General features: G+C 40.4%; 1 protein-coding gene across 5 annotated transcripts in view; it reads left to right on the top strand.

Annotated features, from left to right (window-relative positions):
- The window catches only part of PDE6H (phosphodiesterase 6H), a 186,012-nt gene extending 163,817 nt beyond the window's left edge, over positions 1-22,195 (top strand). For 2 of the 5 annotated variants that reach the window (XM_073223444.1, XM_073223446.1), the window contains exons 4-5: positions 4,822-4,877; positions 21,846-22,195. In XM_073223444.1, coding sequence (XP_073079545.1) covers positions 4,822-4,877; positions 21,846-21,971 — 182 coding nt within the window. In that variant the 3' untranslated portion in view covers positions 21,972-22,195. The remainder of the gene's footprint in view (positions 1-4,821; positions 4,878-21,845) is intronic. The other 3 variants (XM_073223443.1, XM_073223442.1, XM_073223445.1) reach the window with 2 other exon arrangements.
- Positions 22,196-22,977: the final 782 nt, after the last annotated feature.

Genomic DNA, 22,977 nt, shown 5'->3' with positions numbered 1-22,977 from the left:
ACATTCAAAGAATGTAGTGGGGATGTATGCTTCCCCATCAGGCAGGAACTCCTGGTCCTCCCCAGTGCCTGTTTTTGAGTTCGTGCCTCCATTCAACAGCCAGAGCCCTTGGTGTGCACTTGTTCACCCCAGGGTGCCCCTCAATTAGGATGGTCTGGGCTCTTCTCTAGCTGGGGGAGACTCTGGTGCACGTTGGCTTACTTTGCAAATGTTCCTTTGAACATGAAGCCATAGAATTGACAAAATAGAATGTACCCAAAGCAACATATCCAATGGCCAGGATGGAGAAGGATCTAGAAACCATGCTACATGAGGAACTGTTGAAGGAACTGGCAATATTTTAGTCTAGAGGAGACAATGTTAATTGCTAGCAAATATTTGAAAAGTTGTAATGAACAGGATGAAGCAGACCTGTTTCATGTACAATTCCAGCTTATAGTGCTAAGCTAGAACAGATATCATTTAAAGTCCATTGAAATTCTAGAATTCCCTTCTTTCTATGCTCAAATTCAAATCCTATCATTTCTGTTATTTCTAATAAGTAACAAGAAAATCCTTATTACATAAATAGCACATACAAAAGAGGTAAAAGTAAATCACTCTCCCCATCAAAGTCCTGCCAGCAGAGATGGCAGAATATTCAGAGTAACTGAGGAAGCTTTAATAAAGGAACTACTTGTAAAGGCTTGGGAAGGGTGAAGGGGTATCTTTAAGACATAGAGCAGTAACTTGAGACTAGCAACTATTGGGGCTACAACATTACCAATAGTAGGCCCGAGGAGCCCCAAGAGGTCTGCTCTAACTCTAAGTGAGGTCTGCCGAGAGGGCTGTGGTCTTTGGCAGAGGGGCACAACCACCCCACAGCGATCCCAGGGGTAAGCAGGAGGGGTTGGGGTGAAGCTAATAAATACCCCAGTGTTGTTCTTCCATTCTCTACTCTCCTGCTGAGGCCTCCCATTGGATAAACCCAATTGGAAGTCAGAGGGCGAAGGAGCCCATTGATGTGGTCAGGAACATTTACCTCCCGCAGCAGAGACCAGGTGGGGAGGGGTGGACAGGGGATGTGAAGGGGCAAATGGGTAACATCCAGCAGAGAGACAGCTTCAAAGAACAGAAACTGTCCACCCACTAGGGACTTTTAGTTAATTTGGGAAAGTGCTTGGATATGTTTAAAACCTCCAGAGGTGATTCTGATGAGAACCACTGGTGTGAGGGAAGGACAACAATAAATAAGAAGAGCACTTGCCAAAGGAAATTGTCATAGAATGTAAGGGTTTAGAAATCTTCTGACACTTTCTTGATACTAAAAACCATCTAGGATGTCTTGTTAAAAACACAAAATTTGGGCCCCACTCAACATGTTCTGAATAAGAATCTCCAAGGGAGAGATCTCAACATCTGTACTTTTTTTAAGGGTCCCAGGTGATTCTTGTATTTGTGCCAGTTTGAAAACATGGATGTAGTCCAAGCCTACATTTTGAATATTAGGAATTAGTTAATTCTTAACTTGTTACCACCCAGTGACTGATTTAACTGGGTCTACTTGCCCCTGAAAACATATGTCATACAGACCAGAACTAACATCTGTGTGTCCTGACTCAGACTGTTGGTTGACTGATGGATAGACATGCTCACTAGCCCAGACCTAACCCGGTTAAATGCTTCTTCAACTGCAGAGAATGTCTGAGAGTTTGGAATGTCAGTGTTGGACTGAAGCCATTCGGGCTGCATGATTCCCAGGGCTGACCTCACATAGCCATTCTCCCTCCGCAACCTATGTCACTCCCTGGCCTTGTCGGCCTCCCCTGGAGCAGGGGGACCAGGGGGCTTCATCTGGGTAGGGGTATGCAGTGACCTTCACTTACCCTCCCTGCCTTTCCTGTTTGTTCCCATTGTTAGGTAGAAGCAGGGATTGATGCTGGTGATGAGGTAGGCACCAACCCTCATTCTAGAGCTCAGCAGCATTACAGTCAGGGCAGAACACAGGACACAAGGAGAAAATGCTCCCCTGCAGTGTCCCACCCTAGGCACACATACACAGTTGTCACTATACAATTGCAATGCATTTGACCTCTGTTTTTCTTCTTTGCACAGTGAGAAAAGCAAGAATCCCCATAAACTGAGGGAAGGAGAGGGAGCATTTTTTCAACTAAAGAAGCTAAGGGAAAATGCACACAGATGAGAACAATCAGTAAGACCAATATTCAGCACAAGAGGAAAAACAGTTACACAAGCCTGAACAACACAAGAACTGATACTATAGCTAAGCAAATATGACACTGAATTGTTTGAAAGACAGAAACACAGAAGGACTCAGGTTCTATAAAAGGCTAGAATGAAAGTCTTATTCAGGCCACAAAAATTGTATGTTTGTACAAACTAGCCCAGCCCTTTTGGCAAGTCTAAATGAGTTATTTGACTTTCTTCTGACTTCTTGAGGGCAGAGTCAGTTTGATGAAAACTGAAATTTAAAAGCAAGAATCATGAGCTGATTGTCCATCAGTCACACCGTCTCTGTGGCAAGGTAGTCAGGAAGACTTGCTAGATGATTAGCATATTCACTTGTCTCCTGTCGACTCAGTGTTTGAGAATAAAGCAAGGGTATTGGACTAAAGAATTGCAAAGGCCCTTTTAATATGAAATTCTAAACACCAAAAAATAAATCTAAACCTATTTCAAATATAAGCAAACCATTCTTTTTATGGCCAGAAGTCCTAAGGCGCTGAGCCTCAGTTTCCTGCTCTGCAGAATGAGTGTCTACATTCATTTTGCATTTCTCCAGGGCTCAGTGGTAAAGTCAAATCACGTTTAGCAGTGCCACCTGCTGTAATGAAGGAACACTTCACAAACATTTGGAAGATGATTTCTATTAGATTTTTAAATCCATTTAGCTAATTCTGAATTTCTACCCACTTGTCGATCAATTTAAGCTGTTGTACTACCTGTCTATCCATATTTATCATGCACATATTTATCCATGCACAAGGCAAACATTAAAAGAGTATACAAGTGAATATAGTACAAGGGAAGTCTCATTTCCACCCAATGCCATGTCCCGCTCCCATTCTCAGTCAACCCCTGTTACCGGTTTCTTGTGAATACTTCCAGAGATTATCCCTGGATACACATACTTATGCATATATACTTATTTCTTTGCACAATGGTAATATATTACATTATCTTTTTTTTTTTTTCACTTATCTTGGGAATTGCCTCAGGTCTGTATAATTTGATCTACCCCATAGGTTCAATGTGTATGACTGACGTCTTAACTCATTTATCCAGTGTTACACTTAAGGCCATTTTGGATGTTTTCAGACTTCTATGTCTCTCTTCAGATGTCAGCACATGTATGATACTTTTGCACAGATTCATCTCCAGGATAAATTTCCAGTGGTAGAATAGCTGGATTTTGAAGGAAGGATATTGCCCAATTAGCCTCCAAATAATTTGTAATTATTAACACAATTAATAAATATTTTTCCTAACACTCTCATTGACACAGATTATTATTAAATTTTTATTTTGCCTGAGATGGAGCCAATTTTTGTAAGTTTAAAAGTCACTTTAGTGTCTTTGTGAATTGTTGGCTTTAATGTGCTTTGCTGTTCTCCTATGAGATGATTGATCTTCATATTGAATTGTAAGATATTTATCTCCATTTATCTACCTGCCCTCTATTTATCATCTGTCTTCTTATCATCTATTATCTATCTATATCTATTACATTTATTTATCTAAAGAGAAATGCCTGTTTGTGTTTTATCTGAAGTACAAATATTTTTTTCCCATTTGGTTTCCTCTTTCTTTTTTACTCTCAGTTATATTATTTTTTTACAATGCAGACACTTAAAATTTTATAGTCATATTTAACAATTTTTAAAGGATTTCATATATTTATTTTACTTGGGTTTTTTCCATTCAAAAATTTTAAAAAATTTCTATTGTCTCCCATTTTTTAATTTCCTTTTTTAGTTTGAATCTTGGATCCATCTGAAAATTGTTTTTTCAGAAAGTATTTTCCCCAGATAAGTAGCCATATAGACCTATGGAATTTATTTAATAATCCATGTTCCCACTACTTTATTGAATTTCTATGTTTATCACATGTGGCTACTTTCTGCATAGTTACATTGACCTGTTTATTAAATAGCTATTAATCAGAGTATAAGATCTATGAGAACTTTCACTGTCTCATTATGCTTCTTTTTCATACATTTTTCTGATTATTATTGCATGTTTACTTTTCATTTAGAATTTAGAATCCGCTTGTTTAGCTCCTTCTATTGCCATCCTCCACATGCATTCCCCCAAAAAATTCTCTTGAAATTTTTCTTTTATTGTGGTAAAAAACACAATATGAAACCTACCTTCTTAAATCTTTGTGTACAATGTTGTTAATTATAAGCACAACGTTATACAGCAGATCCCTAGAGAATTTTCACCTTGTATGACTGAAACTCTGTATACCTATTAAATAGTAACTCCCCTTTTCTCTTGCCTCCCAGTCCCCAGCACCCACCATTCTACTTTCTGTTTCTAGGAGTTAGATTACTTTCGATACCTCCTGTAAGTGGAATCATGCAGTATTAGTCCTACTGTGACTGGCTTATTTCACAGAGCATAATATTCCCAAGGTTCATCCACTTTGTAGCATATGGCAATAGTTCCTTCTTTTTTATGGGTGAGTAATATTCCATGTATGTATATACAACATTTTCTTTATCGATTTTTCTGTCAGTGGACATTAAGCTTCTTTCCACACCCTGGCTATTGTGAATAAAGCCACAATAAACATGGGAGTGCTAATATCTCTTCCAGGTCCTGATTCTGTTATTTTGGATACATACCCAGAAGTGGAATTGCTGGATCCTATGGTAGGTCCACTTTTTATTTTTTGAGAAACCTCCTAGTGTTTTCCTTAATGGGCTACATGACTTTATATTCCCACCAACAGGGCAAAAGGATTCTAATTTCTCCACATTCTTGCCAGCATTTAGTTTCTGCCTTTTTTTTATAACAGTTATTCCAATAGGTATGAGGTAATATCTCATTGATGGCTTCAATTTGCATTTCCTTATGATTAGTGATGTTGAGCATCTTTTTTTATGCCTGTTGACCATTAGTATGTCTTTGGAGAAATGTCTGTCCATTTTTTTTTTTTTGAGAGGGCATCTCTCATATTTATTGATCAAATGGTTGTTAACAATAAAATTCAGTATAGGGGGGTCAATGCTCAATGTACAATCATTAATCCATCTCAAGTCTAATTCTCGTCAGTCTCCAATCTTCTGAAGCATAACGAACAAGTTCTTACATGGTGAACAAGTTCTTACATGGTGAACGAATTCTTACATAGTGAATAAATTCTTACATGGTGAACAGTACAAGGGCAGTCATCACAGAAACTTTTGGTTTTGATCATGCATCATGACCTATAAACAATCAGGTCAAATATGAATATTCGTTTGATTTTTGTACTTGATTTATATGTTGATACCACATTTCTCCCTTTATTATTATTATTATTATTTTTATTTTTAATAAAATGTTGAAGTGGTAGGTAGATGCAAGATAAAGGTAGAAAACATAGTTTAGTGCTGTAAGAGGGCAAATGTAGATGATCAGATGATCAGGTGTGTGCCTATGGACTAAGTATTAATCCAGGCTAGACAAGGGCAGCAAAACATCCACGGATGCAGAAGATTTCTCTCAAAGCAGGGGGGGTGAGGTTCTGAGCCTCACCTCTGTTGATCCCCAAATTCTCACCTGATGGCCCCCCTGCGACTGTGCCTGTCTTAGGTTGTTCCTCCCTTGAGGAATCTTACCCGTCTCTGGCTAACCAGTCATCTTCCGGGGCCATACAGGGAAATGTAAAGTTGGTAAGTGAGAGAGAAGCCATATTGTTTGACAAGGTTAGCTTTTTACTTCTTTGCAGATTTATGCCCTGTGGCTTCTATGCCCAGCACTTGTCTCGAGGTATCTTTACCACCTGGAGGAATTATGATACTCGGTAAATTCGATATGAGGCACCAATTCTATTTAAGGGTTGTAATTAGGAAGAAAGAAGAAAAACTACAGATGTAGCATATGGAAGGAAACATGGGAGGATTGATTATTTCTTTGACATATCTTCTTGTATAGTACCTTAAGTATGTATAGGTTTTAAACTACTAACTAATTTGCACACACATATTAACATAATAGGAATACGGTGACATAAACAAAGCAAATCTATAATCACCATCCATCTCCAGTGAAGCCAAGAAAACCATTTAGGCACCCTAGGCATTTGTGAAAATTTGTCTATGATATGATGGATATTGTTCAACTGTACTTGAACAGTCTGAGAGAAATCAGACAAATTAAAGCAGCCCATTTCTGGGATCTGTTCACATCCCATATGTTCTTTTAACCGTAGATAGTCTATAGTCATAAGATTTTGGAGTGCTACACCTTGCACCCCTCCCAACTCCTGGTTGAGTTCCAACAGTACAGATCTGGTCAAATTCGTTGTCTCACTGTATGCACATGCCAGCCTAGACATCTTCCTCCTCATTCCTATGGCAAGTCCAGGAGACGGTGGGCTGGATGCAGCCATAACCGCAGCATCGTCCGGATCCCTGTGGAGGCTTTTTAATGATCATCCCCCGGCACAAGTCCTCCAGAGAGTGCTGATGCCAGAAGCTCCTCCTCATATCGTATCTTAGTTCATTTTCTGGGTATCCAAGCTAGGCCTTGATCTTCTGCATAGAAACAAACAGACCCTTTGCCCACACTTTGACATGCCCTCTATACCATTGTGCAGAACTCATTGGAGGTCAGCACACAGTAACTGCTTTTTTTTTTTTTATTAAGAGAAAGGAATATTATCAGAAAAGAGTACCTCCATAGCTGATCATCTGACACCCTTTAAGTGATCAACATTAAGGATATTTAAAGCATGCGTTGATCTTTGATTTACCAATAGTTTTATCCTATCAAGGAGTAATCCCCCTTTTCTTTCTTTCTTTTTTTTTTTAATTTTTAATCTATACTTACATGAAGAATACTATGTTTACTATGCTCTCCCCTATATCAGGTCCCCCCTAACAACCACATTACGGTTACTGTCCATCAGCTTAGCAAAATGTTGTAGAGTCACTACTTGTCCTCTCTGTGTTGTGCAGCCCACCCTCCCCTTTCTCCCTCCCCCCGATGCATGCTAATCTTAATACCCCCCTTCTTCTTCCCCCACCTTATCCCTCCCTGCCCACCCATCCTCCCCAGTTCCTTTCCCTTTGGTACCTGTTAGTCCATTTTTGGGTTCTGTAATTCCGCTGCTGTTTTGTTCCTTCAGTTTTTCCTTTGTTCCTATACTCCTCAGATGAGTGAAGTCATTTGGTATTTCTCTTTCTCCGCTTGGCTTATTTCACTGAGCATAATACTCTCCAGCTCCATCCATGTTGCTGCAAATGGTTGGATTTTTCCACTTCTTATGGCTGAGTAGTATTCCATTGTGTATATGTACCACATCTTCTTTATCCATTCATCTACCGATGGACATTTAGGTTGCTTCCAATTCTTGGCTACTATTGTAAATAGTGCTGCGATAAACATAGGGGTGCATCTGTCTTTCTCAAACTTGATTGCTGCGTTCTTAGGGTAAATTCCTAGGAGTGGAATTCCTGGGTCAAATGGTAGGTCTGTTTTGAGCATTTTGATGAACCTCCATACTGCTTTCCACAATGGTTGAACTAATTTACATTCCCACCAGCAGTGTAGGAGGGTTCCCCTTTCTCCACAGCCTCGCCAACATTTGTTGTTGTTTGTCTTTTGGATGGCAGCCATCCTTACTGGTGTGAGGTGATACCTCATTGTAGTTTTAATTTGCATTTCTCTGATAACTAGCGATGTGGAGCATCTTTTCATGTGTCTATTGGCCATCTGTATTTCTTTTTCAGAGAACTGTCTGTTCAGTTCCTCTGCCCATTTTTTAATTGGGTTATTTGTTTTTTGTTTGTTGAGGCGTGTGAGCTCTTTATATATTCTGGACGTCAAGCCTTTATCAGATGTGTCATTTTCAAATATATTCTCCCATACTGTAGGGTTCCTTTTTGTTCTATTGATGGTGTCTTTCGCTGTACAGAAGCTTTTCAGCTTAATGTAGTCCCACTTGCTCATTTTTACTGTTGTTTTCCTTGCCCGGGGAGATATGTTCAAGAAGAGGTCACTCATGTTTATGTCTAAGAGGTTTTTGCCTATGTTTTTTTCCAAGAGTTTAATGGTTTCATGACTTACATTCAGGTCTTTGATCCATTTTGAGTTTACCTTTGTATATGGGGTTAGACAATGGTCCAGTTTCATTCTCCTACATGTAGCTGTCCAGTTTTGCCAGCACCATCTGTTGAAGAGACTGTCATTTTGCCATTGTATGTCCATGGCTCCTTTATCAAATATTAATTGACCATATATGTTTGGGTTAATGTCTGGAGTCTCTAATCTGTTCCACTGGTCTGTGGCTCTGTTCTTGTGTCAGTACCAAATTGTCTTGATTACTATGGCTTTGTAGTAGAGCTTGAAGTTGGGAAGTGAGATCCCCCCTACTTTATTCTTCTTTTTCAGGATTGCTTTGACTATTCGGGGTATTTGGTGTTTCCATATGAATTTTTGAATTATTTGTTCCAATTCATTGAAGAATGTTGCTGGTAATTTGACAGGGATTGCATCAAATCTGTATATTGCTTTGGGCAGGATGGCCATTTTGACGATATTAATTCTTCCTAGCCATGAGCATGGGATGAGTTTCCATTTATTAGTGTCCCCTTTAATTTCTCTTAAGAGTGACTTGTAGTTTTCAGAGTATAAGTCTTTCACTTCTTTGGTTAGGTTTATTCCTAGGTATTTTATTCTTTTTGATGCAATGGTGAATGGAATTGTTTTCCTGATTTCTCTTTCTATTGATTCATTGTTAGTGTATAGGAAAGCTACAGATTTCTGTGTGTTAATTGTCCATTTTTTAATCAGGTTATTTGGGCTTAGTTTTGCCATTGAGTTGTAGAATTTCATTATTCATTTTGGATACTAATCACTTAACAGATATATATGTATGTATGTATATGTATATGATTTATCTCTCTCTCTTGATTCTGTGGGTCACTATTTCACTCTGGTGATTATTTCCTGTGCTGTGCAGGTTTTTAGTTTGATGTATACATATACCTGTTTTACGGTGCTTTGTTATAGGAGCCCTATTTGCTTTGGTTATGACAGTGTCAGGAAATTATACACTGTGTTAAATCTTGAAAGGCATACAAAGGCTGATTATGTATTCATTCACCAAATGTCTTGAGCACAAATTTGTGCCAGGTACTCTTGCAAAGTATCGCAGACACAAGAAGAAACAAAAACAGACACGGTCCCTGCCTTTGTGGCACTTACAGTGTAGCTGGGGAGAAATGTTAAACAAAAAACCACATATAGGGGAGCCAAGATGGCGGCGTGAGTAGAGCAGTGGAAATCTCCTCCCAAAAACACATAGAGCTATGAAAATATAACAAAGAAAAATCTTCCTAAAATAGAGACCATAGGACACAGGACAACATCCAGACCACATCCACACCTGCAAGAACCCAGCGCCTTGTGAAGGGGGTAAGATACAAGCCCCAGCCCGGCGGGACCCGAGCGCCCCTCCCCCCGGCTCCCGGCGGGTGGAGAGAAACCGGAGCAGTTTTTTTTTTGGCGAGCGCTTTTTGGAAGCCTTAGAGGGACGGGCCCCCGTTGCTGGGGAGGCAGGGTGGCGGGACCGGTGAGGAGGTGCCTGGGAACGGAGCCGGAGGACAAAGAATATCCCGCGTTTCTCCCTGCGAGACCTGGGGGCGGGTGCCTGGGACCGGTGCCTGAGGACGGAGGAGGTCGCGCGTTTTTCCCCTTTTTTTTTTTTTTCTCTTTTTGGCAAGCGCTTTTTGGAAGCCTTGAAGGGACGGGGACCCCAGTGCTAGGGAGGCACGGTGGCGGGACTGGTGAGCGGGTGGCTGGGACCGGCGCCTGAGGACAAAGAATATCCCCCGTTTTTCCCTGCGGGACCGGTGGGCGGGTGCCTGAGACTGGCACTTGAGGACAGAGGAAATCGCGCGTCTTTCCCCTTTTTTTTTTCTCTTTTCTGCGAGTGCTTTTTGGAAGCCTAAAAGGGACAGGGACCCCGGTGCTAGGGAGGCAGGGCGGCGGGACTGGTGAGCGGGTGCCTGGGACCGGCACCTGAGGACAAAGAATATCCCGCATTTTTCCCTGTGGGACCGGTGGGTGGGTGCCTGAGACCAGCACCTGAGGACGGAAGAAATCGCGCGTTTTTCCCCTTTTTTTTCTCTCTTTTTGCCAAGTGCTTTTTGGAAGCCTTGAAGGGACAGGGACCCCGGTGCTAGGGAGGCAGGGCGGCGGGACTGGTGAGCGGGTGCGTGGGACCAGTGCCTGAGGACCAAGAATATTGAGCGTTCCTTCCCTGCGGGACCGGTGGGTGGGTGCTTTTTGGAAGCCTTGAAAGGACAGGGACCCTGGTGCTAGGGAGACAGGGCAGCAGGACCAGTGCGCGGGTGCCTGGGACCGGCACCTGAGGAAAAAAAAAAAAAAATCGCGTGTTTTTTCTTTTTTTTTTCCTTTCTGTTCCCTCTCTCATTGTTGCTGTTGTTGTTTTGGTTTGGAGAGTGCTTTTTGGAAATCTTAAAGGGGCAGGACAGGTCACTTAGACCAGAAGCAGGGAATCTGGGGATCTCTGGGCACTCTAACCCCCTGGGCAGCAGGGAGCACAGAGGCCCCTTACAGAGATAAATAGTCTCCTGGCTGCTCCCCCTCTAACGGGGCTCCACCATTTTGGAGGAACAGCCCCAGCCAGGCCAAGCCCACAGCAACAGTGGAGATAAACCCCAAAGCAACTGGGCAGGAAGCAGAAGCCCTGTCTGCGCACAGCTGCCCAGCACAAGCCACTAGAGGTCGCTATTCTCCCAGGAAAAGGCTACAAACCAACAAGAAGGGAAGCTCTTCCAGCGGTCACTTGTACCAGCTCTGCAGACTATCTCTATCACCATGAAAAGGCAAAACTACAGGCAGACAAAGATCACAGAGACAACACCTGAGAAGGAGACAGACCTAACTAGTCCTCCTGAAAAAGAATTCAAAATAAAAATCATGAACATGCTGACAGAGATGCAGAAAAAAATGCAAGAGCAATGGGATGAGATGCAGAGAAAAATGCAAGAGCAGTGGGATGAGATGCAGAGAAAAATGCAAGAGCAGTGGGATGAAGTCCGGAAGGAGATCACAGATGTCAGGAAAGAGATCACAGAAGTGAAACAATCCCTGGAAGGATTTATAAGCAGAATGGATAAGATGCAAGAGGCCATTGAAGGAATAGAAGCCAGAGAACAGGAACGTATAGAAGCTGACATAGAGAGAGATAAAAGGATCTCCAGGAATGAAACAACACTAAGAGAAATATGTGACCAATACAAAAGGAAAAACATTCGTATTATAGGGATACCAGAAGAGGAAGAAAGAGGAAAAGGGATAGAAAGTGTCTTTGAAGAAATAATTGCTGAAAACTTCCCCAAACTGGGGGAGGAAATAATCGAACAGACCATGGAATTATACAGAACCCCCAACAGAAAGGATCCAAGGAGGACAACACCAAGACACATAATAATTAAAATGGCAAGGATCAAGGACAAGGAAAGAGTTTTAAAGGCAGCTAGAGAGAAAAAGGTCACCTATAAAGGAAAACCAATTAGGCTAACATCAGACTTCTCAACAGAAACCCTACAGGCCAGAAGAGAATGGCATGATATACTTAATGCAATGAAACAGAAGGGCCTTGAACCAAGGATACTGTATCCAGCACGACTATCATTTAAATATGATGGTGGGATCAAACAATTCCCAGACAAGCAAAAGCTGAGGGAATTTGCTTCCCACAAACCACCTCTACAGGGCATCCTACAGGGACTGCTCTAGATGGGAGCACCCCTAAAAAGAGCACAGAACAAAACACACAACATATGAAGAAGGGAGGAGGAGGAATAAGAAGGGAGAGAAGAAAAGACTCTCCAGACAGTGTATATAACAGCTCAATAAGTGAGCTAAGTTAGGCAGTAAGATACTAAAGAAGCTAACCTTGAACCTTTGGTAACCACGAATCTAAAGCCTGCAATGGCAATAAGTACATATCTTTCAATAGTCACCCTAAATGTAAATGGACTTAATGCACCAATCAAAAGACATAGAGTAATAGAATGGATAAAAAAGCAAGACCCATCTATATGCTGCTTACAAGAAACTCACCTTAAACCCAAAGATAAGCATAGACTAAAAGTCAAGGGATGGAAAAACATATTTCAGGCAAACAACAGTGAGAAGAAAGCAGGGGTTGCAGTACTAATATCAGACAAAATAGACTTCAAAACAAAGAAAGTAACAAGAGATAAAGAAGGCCACTACATAATGATAAAGGGCTCAGTCCAACAAGAGGATATAACCATTCTAAATATATATGCACCCAATACAGGAGCACCAGCATATGTGAAGCAAATACTAACAGAACTAAAGAGGGAAATAGACTGCAATGCATTCATTGTAGGAGACTTCAACACACCACTCACCCCAAAGGATAGATCCACCGGGAAGAAAATAAGTAAAGACACACAGGCACTGAACAACACACTAGAACAGATGGACCTAATAGACATCTATAGAACTTTACATCCAAAAGCAACAGGATATACATTCTTCTCAAGTGCACATGGAACATTCTCCAGAATAGACCACATACTAGCTCACAAAAAGAGCCTCAGTAAATTCCACAATATTGAAATTCTACCAACCAATTTTTCAGACCACAAAGGTATGAAAGTAGAAATAAATTCTACAAAGAAAACAAAAAGGCTCACAAACACATGGAGGCTTAACAACATGCTACTAAATAATCAATGGATCAATGAACAAATCAAAATAGAGATCAAGGAATATATAGAAACAAATGACAACAACAACACTAAGCCCCAACTTCTGTGGGATGCAGCGAAAGCAGTCTTAAGAGGAAAGTATATAGCAATCCAGGCACACTTGAAGAAGGAAGAACAATCCCAAATGAATAGTCTAACATCACAATTATTAAAACTGGAAAAAGAAGAACAAATGAGGCCTAAAGTCAGCAGAAGGAGGGACATAATAAAGATCAGAGAAGAAATAAACAAAATTGAGAAGAATAAAACAATAGCAAAAATCAACGAAACCAAGAGCTGGTTCTTTGAGAAAATAAACAAAATAGATAAGCCTCTAGCCCAACTTATTAAGAGAAAAAGAGAGTCAACACAAATCAACATAATCAGAAATGAGAATGGAAAAATCACGACAGACTCCACAGAAATACAAAGAATTATTAAAGACTACTATGAAAACCTATATGCCAACAAGCTGGAAAACCTAGAAGAAATGGACAACTTCCTAGAAAAATACAACCTCCCAAGACTGACCAAGGAAGAAACACAAAAGTTAAACAAACCAATTACAAGCAAAGAAATTGAAACAGTAATCAAAAAACTACCCAAGAACAAAACCCCGGGGCCGGACGGATTTACCTCGGAATTTTATCAGACACACAGAGAAGACATAATACCCATTCTCCTTAAAGTGTTCCACAAAATAGAAGAAGAGGGAATACTCCCAAACTCATTCTATGAAGCCAACATCACCCTAATACCAAAACCAGGCAAAGACCCCACCAAAAAAGAAAATTACAGACCAATATCCCTGATGAACGTAGATGCAAAAATACTCAATAAAATATTAGCAAACAGAATTCAACAGTATATCAAAAGGATCATACACCATGACCAAGTGGGGTTCATCCCAGGGATGCAAGGATGGTACAACATTCGAAAATCCATCAACATCATCCACCACATCAACAAAAAGAAAGACAAAAACCACATGATCATCTCCATAGATGCTGAAAAAGCATTTGACAAAATTCAACATCCATTCATGATAAAAACTCTCAGCAAAATGGGAATAGAGGGCAAGTACCTCAACATAATAAAGGCCATATATGATAAACCCACAGCCAGCATTATACTGAACAGCGAGAAGCTGAAAGCATTTCCACTGAGATCGGGAACCAGACAGGGATGCCCACTCTCCCCACTGTTATTTAACATAGTACTGGAGGTCCTAGCCACGGCAATCAGACAAAACAAAGAAATACAAGGAATCCAGATTGGTAAAGAAGAAGTTAAACTGTCACTATTTGCAGATGATATGATACTGTACATAAAAAACCCTAAAGACTCCACTCCAAAACTACTAGAACTGATATCGGAATACAGCAAAGTTGCAGGATACAAAATCAACACACAGAAATCTGTAGCTTTCCTATACACTAACAACGAATCAATAGAAAGAGAAATCAGGAAAACAATTCCATTCACCATTGCATCAAAAAGAATAAAATACCTAGGAATAAACCTAACCAAGGAAGTGAAAGACTTATACTCTGAAAACTACAAGTCACTCTTAAGAGAAATTAAAGGGGACACTAATAAATGGAAACTCATCCCATGCTCATGGCTAGGAAGAATTAATATCGTCAAAATGGCCATCCTGCCGAAAGCAATATACAAATTTGATGCAATCCCTCTCAAATTACCAGCAACATTCTTCAATGAATTGGAACAAATAATTCAAAAATTCATATGGAAACACCAAAGACCCCGAATAGCCAAAGCAATCCTGAAAAAGAAGAATAAAGTAGGGGGGATCTCACTCCCCAACTTCAAGCTCTACTACAAAGCCATAGTAATCAAGACAATTTGGTACTGGCACAAGAACAGAGCCACAGACCAGTGGAACAGATTAGAGACCCCAGAAATTAACCCAAACATATATGGTCAATTAATATTTGATAAAGGAGCCATGGACATACAATGGCAAAATGACAGTCTCTTCAACAGATGGTGCTGGCAAAACTGGACAGCTACATGTAGGAGAATGAAACTGGACCATTGTCTAACCCCATATACAAAGGTAAACTCAAAATGGATCAAAGACCTGAATGTAAGTCACGAAACCATTAAACTCTTGGAAAAAAACATAGGCAAAAACCTCTTAGACATAAACATGAGTGATCTCTTCTTGAACATATCTCCCCGGGCAAGGAAAACAACAGCAAAAATGAGCAAGTGGGACTACATTAAGCTGAAAAGCTTCTGTACAGAGAAAGACACCATCAATAGAACAAAAAGGAACCCTACAGTATGGGAGAATATATTTGAAAATGACAGATCTGATAAAGGCTTGACGTCCAGAATATATAAAGAGCTCACACGCCTCAACAAACAAAAAACAAATAACCCAATTAAAAAATGGGCAGAGGAACTGAACAGACAGTTCTCTAAAAAAGAAATACAGATGGCCAAGAGACACATGAAAAGATGCTCCACATCGCTAATTATCAGAGAAATGCAAATTAAAACTACAATGAGGTATCACCTCACACCAGTAAGGATAGCTGCCATCCAAAAGACAAACAACAACAAATGTTGGCGAGGCTGTGGAGAAAGGGGAACCCTCCTACACTGCTGGTGGGAATGTAAATTAGTTCAACCATTGTGGAAAGCAGTATGGAGGTGCATCAAAATGCTCAAAACAGACCTACCATTTGACCCAGGAATTCCACTCCTAGGAATTTACCCTAAGAACGCAGCAATCAAGTTTGAGAAAGACAGATGCACTCCTATGTTTATCGCAGCACTATTTACAATAGCCAAGAATTGGAAGCAACCTAAATGTCCATCTGTAGATGAATGGATAAAGAAGATGTGGTACATATACACAATGGAATACTACTCAGCCATAAGAAGTGGAAAAATCCAACCATTTGCAGCAACATGGATGGAGCTGGAGAGTATTATGCTCAGTGAAATAAGCCAAGCGGAGAAAGAGAAATACCAAATGATTTCACTCATCTGAGGAGTATAGGAACAAAGGAAAAACTGAAGGAACAAAACAGCAGCAGAATTACAGAACCCAAAAATGGACTAACAGGTACCAAAGGGAAAGGAACTGGGGAGGATGGGTGGGCAGGGAGGGATAAGGGGGGGGAAGAAGAAGGGGGGTATTAAGATTAGCATGCATGGGGGGGAGGGAGAAAGGGGAGGGAGGCCTGCACAACACAGAGAGGACAAGTAGTGACTCTACAACATTTTGCTAAGCTGATGGACAGTAACCGTAATGTGGTTGTTAGGGGGGACCTGATATAGGGGAGAGCATAGTAAACATAGTATTCTTCAGGTAAGTGTAGATTAAAAATTTAAAAAAAAAAAAAGAAAGAAAGAAAGAAAAGGGGGATTACTCCTTAACAGGATAAAACTATTGGTAAATCAAAGATCAACGCATGCTTTAAATATCCTTAATGTTGATCACTTAAAGGGTGTCAGATGATCAGCTATGGAGGTACTCTTTTCTGATAATATTCCTTTCTCTTAATTAAAAAAAAAAAAAAAAAAAGCAGTTACTGTGTGCTGACCTCCAATGAGTTCTGCACAGTGGTATAGAGGGCATGTCAAAGTGTGGGCAAAGGGTCTGTTTGTTTCTACGCAGAAGATCAAGGCCTAGCTTGGATACCCAGAAAATGAACTAAGATACGATATGAGGAGGAGCTTCCGGCATCAGCACTCTCTGGAGGACTCGTGCCGGGGGATGATCATCAAAAAGCCTCCACAGGGATCCGGACGATGCTGCGGTTGTGGCTGCATCCAGCCCACCATCTCCTGGACTTGCCATAAGAAGGAGGAGGGAGATGTCTAGGCTGGCATGTGCATACAGTGAGACAACGAATTTGACTGGATCTGTACTGTTGGAACTCAACCAGGAGTTGGGAGGGGTGCAAGTTGTAGCACCCCAAAATCTCATGACTATAGACTATCTATGGTTAAAAGAACATATGGGATGTGAACAGATCCCAGAAATGGGCTGCTTTAATTTGTCTGATGGTTCAAGTACAGTTGGAAAATATCCATCATATCATAGATAAATTTTCACAAATGCCTAGGGTGCCTAAATGGTTTTCTTGGCTTCACTGGAGATGGCTGGTAATTATAGATTTGCTTTGTTTATGTCACCGTATTCCTATTATGTCAATATGTGTGTGCAAATTAGTTAGTAGTTTAAAACCTATACATACCTAAGGTACTATACAAGAAGATATGTCAAAGAAATAATCAATCCTCCCAAGTTTCCTTCATATGCTACATCTATAGCTTTTCTTCTTCCTTCCTAATTACAAACTTTAAATAGAATTCGTGCCTCATATCGAATTTACCGAGTATCATAATTCCTCCAGGTGGTAAAGATACCTCGAGACAAGTGCTGGGCATAGAAGCCACAGTGCATAAATCTGCAAAGAAGTAAAAAGCTAACCTTTGCAAACAATATGGCTTCTCTCTCACTTACCAACTTTACATTTCCCTGTATGGCCCCGGAAGATGACTGGTTAGCCAGAGACGGGTAAGATTCCTCAAGGGAGGAACAACCTAAGACAGGCACAGTCGCAGGGGGGCCATCAGGTGAGAATTTGGGGATCAACAGAGGTGAGGCTCAGAACCTCACCCCCCCTGCTTTGAGAGAAATCTTCTGCATCCGTGGATGTTTTGCTGCCCTTGTCTAGCCTGGATTAATACTTAGTCCATAGGCACACACCTGATCATCTGATCATCTACATTTGCCTTCTTACAGCACTAAACTATGTTTTCTACCTTTATCTTGCATCTACCTACCACTTCAGCATTTTATTAAAAATAAAAATAATAATAATAATAGGAGAAATGTGGGATCAACATATAAATCAAGTACAAAAATCAAATGAATATTCATATTTGACCTGATGGTTTATAGGTCATATTGCATGATCAAAACCGAAAGTTTCTGTGATGACTGCCCTTGTACTGTTCACCATGTAAGAATTTATTCACTCTGTAAGAATTCGTTCACCATGTAAGAACTTGTTCGTTATGCTTCAGAAGATTGGAGACTGACGAGAATTAGGCTTGAGATGGATTAATGATTGTACATTGAGCATTGACCCCCCTATACTGAATTTTATTGTTGTTAACAACCATTTGATCAATAAATATGAGAGATGCCCTCTCAAAAAAAAAAAAAAAAAAAACCACATATAGAAAAATAAAATTTCAGCTGTGGTAAGGTCTATATCTGTGGTACATAAACCTGTAAGTGCGTATAATGGGGAAATAACCTAGTAAGGTTGTCAGGACAGGTATTCTTGAAGAAAGGACAATTGAAGTGAGATCCGAAGGAAAGCTAATTCTCTGGCTGGTGAAGGTGTGGTGTGAGTGGGAGCACCCTGGGCAGAGGCAGGGGAGCCCAAGGCATGAGCGAGCCTGGCAAGTTCAAGGAACTGATGAAGACCACGGACGCAGGTGCAGAGTGAGGCGGAGGAACGCACTGCAAGATGAGACTGGGCCAGCAGAGGGTTAGACACTATGCCTCGTTGGCCGTGCCAAGAATTAGGCCTTTATTTGTCCATTCCAAGAGAATGGAAGAGGAAGTCAAGGTATGTAAATTTGGTCCAAAGAAAACAGTCAGTGGCTGAGGGTGGGCATGGACACGAGTATGCCCTGGATTCTTCCACTGAGATCATCCTGTGTCCTGAGACTCAGGGAGGAGAGGCGATCATCAAAGGCCATGTTGTTGAAATCTGGGGGAAGCATTAAGGGAACAAGCGAGTGTGAGTATATTCAAAGCCTGGGAGGTGCAGCTTCAATAATTTGGGGGAGTGAAGGAACACCACCAACATTTGTATTTTGGGGAACAAATGTTTTCCTTAATGGACTGCACCACTTTATATTCCCACCAACGGCACAAGGATTCTAATTGCCCCGAAGCGCTCCAGCAAGAAGAAAGGAAAATGGCAGAGAAACAGGATGGTCAGTTTTACGTATCTATCAATTTGACAAGTCTATAGTGCCTAGTTATTCAAACACAAGCTGGGTAGGCTGTGAAGGTATTCTGTAGCTATCATAAACATCTGCTATCAGTTCACTTAAAGGAGATAATCCTTGCTAATCTGGTAGGCCTGTTCCAACCTGTTGTAAAGCCTTAAGAGCAGAATTGAGGTTTCCTTGAACAAGAAATATGGTCTGTGGAGTTTCCAGGCCGCCCTCCTGACAGACTGCCTAAAGACTTTAAATCTACCTAGCCAGCCCCCAGTAGCAGCACGTTTCTTGCAATAAATTTCTTAATGTGTTTACACCTTGCTTGCTCTGCTTCTCTGGCAGAGCGCTGCCTGATACAGAAGTGAGGGTGCTACAAGGTTTGGTTGGTGCGGTACCTGCCAGGGATCTCAGAATAACTGGAGTGGTTAGGGCAGTGCACAGTTGGTAGTGGAGGTCCGAACCAGAGAAAGACGGTTTTGGCGATACAATTTGCATGCCATTGGAGAAATTTAGTAAATGCTTGAAGGTAGTAGGGAGCTAAGCCAGGTCTCTGGGTGTTATTTACAGCCTTACTGACCTCTTCTTCAAAATAAAGTGCCTTATGCGTTGTCATTTCTCCCAGTAAAAGAAAAAAAAGACTCTCTATAGAACTGGACTTAGAGTGCCATCTTGTGGATAGTTGGCTTCAGCGTCTAGTGCTGAAAGAAACAAATACTGTATGTAAACAAGCATACACACACATTCCTCAGAAGTGTTAAAACACAAGAGACTTTAGATTATTCACTGCAGACTCATTTTATGGCTGAGAAATTGGGTCACAGAGGATGAAATGGCTGGTTACTCGTGACATTTTCATTTGGCCAATCCCATGGCCATTTTGAGATGCCAGCTATGTGCTCCTTTCAAGCTTAGTAATGGAGTTGGAGAAACAGGTTGGCCAGATAATGAGTTTGGGGATTAGAATAAGGATGGGATGAGGTTCACAAGTGGGATGAGGCTTAGGGATGGTTCTTAATACATTATTTTATTGCCAAACTAGTGTTATAAAATCAGTATAAGAAATATGTGTTTAATAAAATGAGCTTATTATAAATAGCAAAACTTCGTTTACACCCTTTCTGTTCTCCACTTACTAGAGGAAACTCTATGTGCTTCCATCTAGTAGTTACCACTGTTAACTTTAAATAGCTTACACCTTTAAACAGACTTAAACAATATTTCTAGGGTCCCTGTTATATAAGAGGGGATATTAATTTATACCCTTGGCAGCTTTTCCTATCTGTTTTCATTCCCTAAATTCCATGCTTACTATTTTAGATATCTTACTGATTATCACTATAATTTCACTCATGTAATTCAAGTGATATTTCTTTTTCCATCAGCTTCAGTCACTATCTCGGGTCTTTGCTTATCTAGGATATGACTACTAGTGTCTTTACTTCTGTATCCAACTTTTCCTTCCTCTTTCTGCATTCTGTCAGCCATTCTTTTCCTTTACATTCTCAGGGTTTTTAGCATTCACCTTCTGTTCACTAGCCCTACATGACCCTTCTGTATTTTTCCTATAAATTGATTCTCAGAAGAAAACTAATCAACAGCAGTTACATTACTCTTACTATATAATTTCTTTTTTTTCAAAGCAAGTCAAGTAGTATGCTTAGAAAACACTTCCTTCTCTAGCCATTGATTGTCTACATTTCTGGGCTGCTTGGTGGAATGTCTTTCCATCATCAAGGTCAAAAGGAATCTCTTCCTTTACATGTCATCAATTACTTAAAGTCTTATAAAGTTTTTGTTTTGTTTACTTATTTCTCTCTTGTTTTCCAACTGCCTTTAATATTTCTAAGCGAAGAATGATATATTTTTGATATGATATTTGATATGCCTTTGATCTGATATATGCCATATGACATAACATATATGTCATATGCTCAGGGTTACCCAGCTTCACTGTTACTTTGTCTATCACACCAAGTCCTCCCAACTGCTTTGGGGGAGACATCCCTCAGAGGCTCTCTCTTACTGGCCCCTCTGGGCTGGTTGTTTTCCAAGCTTATAGCATAGCTGTGTTGTCCTAGACACACTCTTTTCTGGATCAGATCTGTGTTTTCCTTTCTGTAAATGTTTATGATTCTTTTTTATCATTGATGCTCTAAAATTTACAAGGATTTCTCACTCATGCTACTCAGCAATCAGAGATCACTTCTCTGCTGAAAACTTTCGTCTTTCTCAATTTGGGAGATTTTATTTTTCCTACTATTTCTTTGCTAATATTCACTTCTCCATTTTCTCTGTTCTCTCTGGGATTCTAAGTCAAAAGACAATGTCTCTATTTCTTTTATATCTTCTCATATTATGTTTCTCTTTATCGTTTTGCTTACATTTTTGTATATGTTTGTCCTATATTTTCCTATCTTTTATTGTGCTTTTTGCTATCCTATTTTTAACTTTACTGTTCTCTGCTTATTCCTTTTTCTTCTCATCCTATCTATACGTGGATGTCAAATCTTTTCGTAGACCCAAGTTTCCTTTTTTCCCTGTGGTTCTTCTTTTTTCCTTTTTATTTATCTTCTTCTCTTTTTTATAATGCTTTTTTTCCCCCACATGTCTGTTCATCTTCGGTGTGTTTCTTCACATTTAAGCATGGAAGATGGGATCTGGTATAGGCACCTCCCAGCTATATTGGTTTCCAATATTGACTTTCGGATAGGCTACTCTGCTGAATGGAAATTCTGAAACAATTTTGTTTCCTGGGCAGAGCTTGCCAAATGGCATATTCATATGCTTGGCATATATCAGTGTCAGCGCTCAGGGGGCTGGAGAGAGGAGAATTTAACTGCTGTACCTGTTCTCTGTTTATATTTTCAGCAAACCAGTCTGCTTCCAGGATGTAGACTGATCCCTCATCCTGAGCCCAGAGCCCCTCTGAGATCCCATTTGGCAGATTGTGGCATCCCATCCCCCAACTCAGCCCCCTCATGGAACATTCCATAGAAGACTGACTGCATTTGCTATGGCCCATCAATATACTGCTATCTGTTTTCTGTCTTCCAGGGATTTATTGAAATTTATCTCTTGGTTATTCTTGCCCTCTGCCTCTGCTGTTTTCTTGATTGAGTATGTGTGTGTTTCTGAACTAGTTCGGTCTGTTCTGGGAGGCACAGGATATAAATGCATGTGCCCTTGAGCAATTTAATAGATTCCCTTTAATGTTAAAATGTTCTATGTCATTAACACTGATCTGGTTTTCTGATTCTCAATAAAATAACTCTTCCCTTCGTTTGTTTTGTATTCTGTTGGTTTTCATGGCAGGGAAATTATTTCACATCTATTTTCTTGAGTACAGATTTACAAAGGAACTTGAAGACAATTTCTGCTCCTTCCAATGAATAAATCAAGGACTCCCTGAGGACCTCCAGTGCTTTAGAATAGGATATGCACTTTGGTTCATAAAAAAAATAGCATATTTTTATTGTTGTTGCTGCCTTCTGGGTTTAAATGACAATTGCAGGGACAAAATTTTTGAAGAGAAGCAAGAATCACTAAAAGAGATTATAGAATGAAATCTTACATTGTATAAAATAGGTTGATTGTCTCTTGAACTTTTCAGCAGAGTGAGAACCGTGAGGACTGGAGGTTGCACGGGTGGTTCCTTGGAGAAGATGAACCCGAGCTTGCATGTGGTGGGACCCTAGCTGGAGACAAAGGGGCTCAGATGGGCCTGATTAGGTCACATTCAGAGGACCATGAGCCCGGTAAGGACCCAGTGAAGACAAGCCTGTTACTGTATCATGAATGAGACAAAAGCTAGTCAAGTGTGTGGAATCACTTCTTTAGTCAGTAAACATTAATTAAACGTCTCCTGTGTGTAAGGTATTGTACCAGGCACTTGATGAAATGGGGGAAAAGATGTGTGAAAGCTATCATTGTCCCTTATCAGTTTATCTAAGTAGATACAGTTGATGGAAGCATGAAAACGTATGTAAGGACAGCTTCCATT

The sequence above is a fragment of the Manis javanica genome, chromosome 15, assembly GCF_040802235.1.
Source record: "Manis javanica isolate MJ-LG chromosome 15, MJ_LKY, whole genome shotgun sequence".
Taxonomy (NCBI): Eukaryota; Metazoa; Chordata; class Mammalia; order Pholidota; family Manidae; genus Manis; species Manis javanica.
This window is presented reverse-complemented; position numbering and strand designations above follow the sequence as displayed.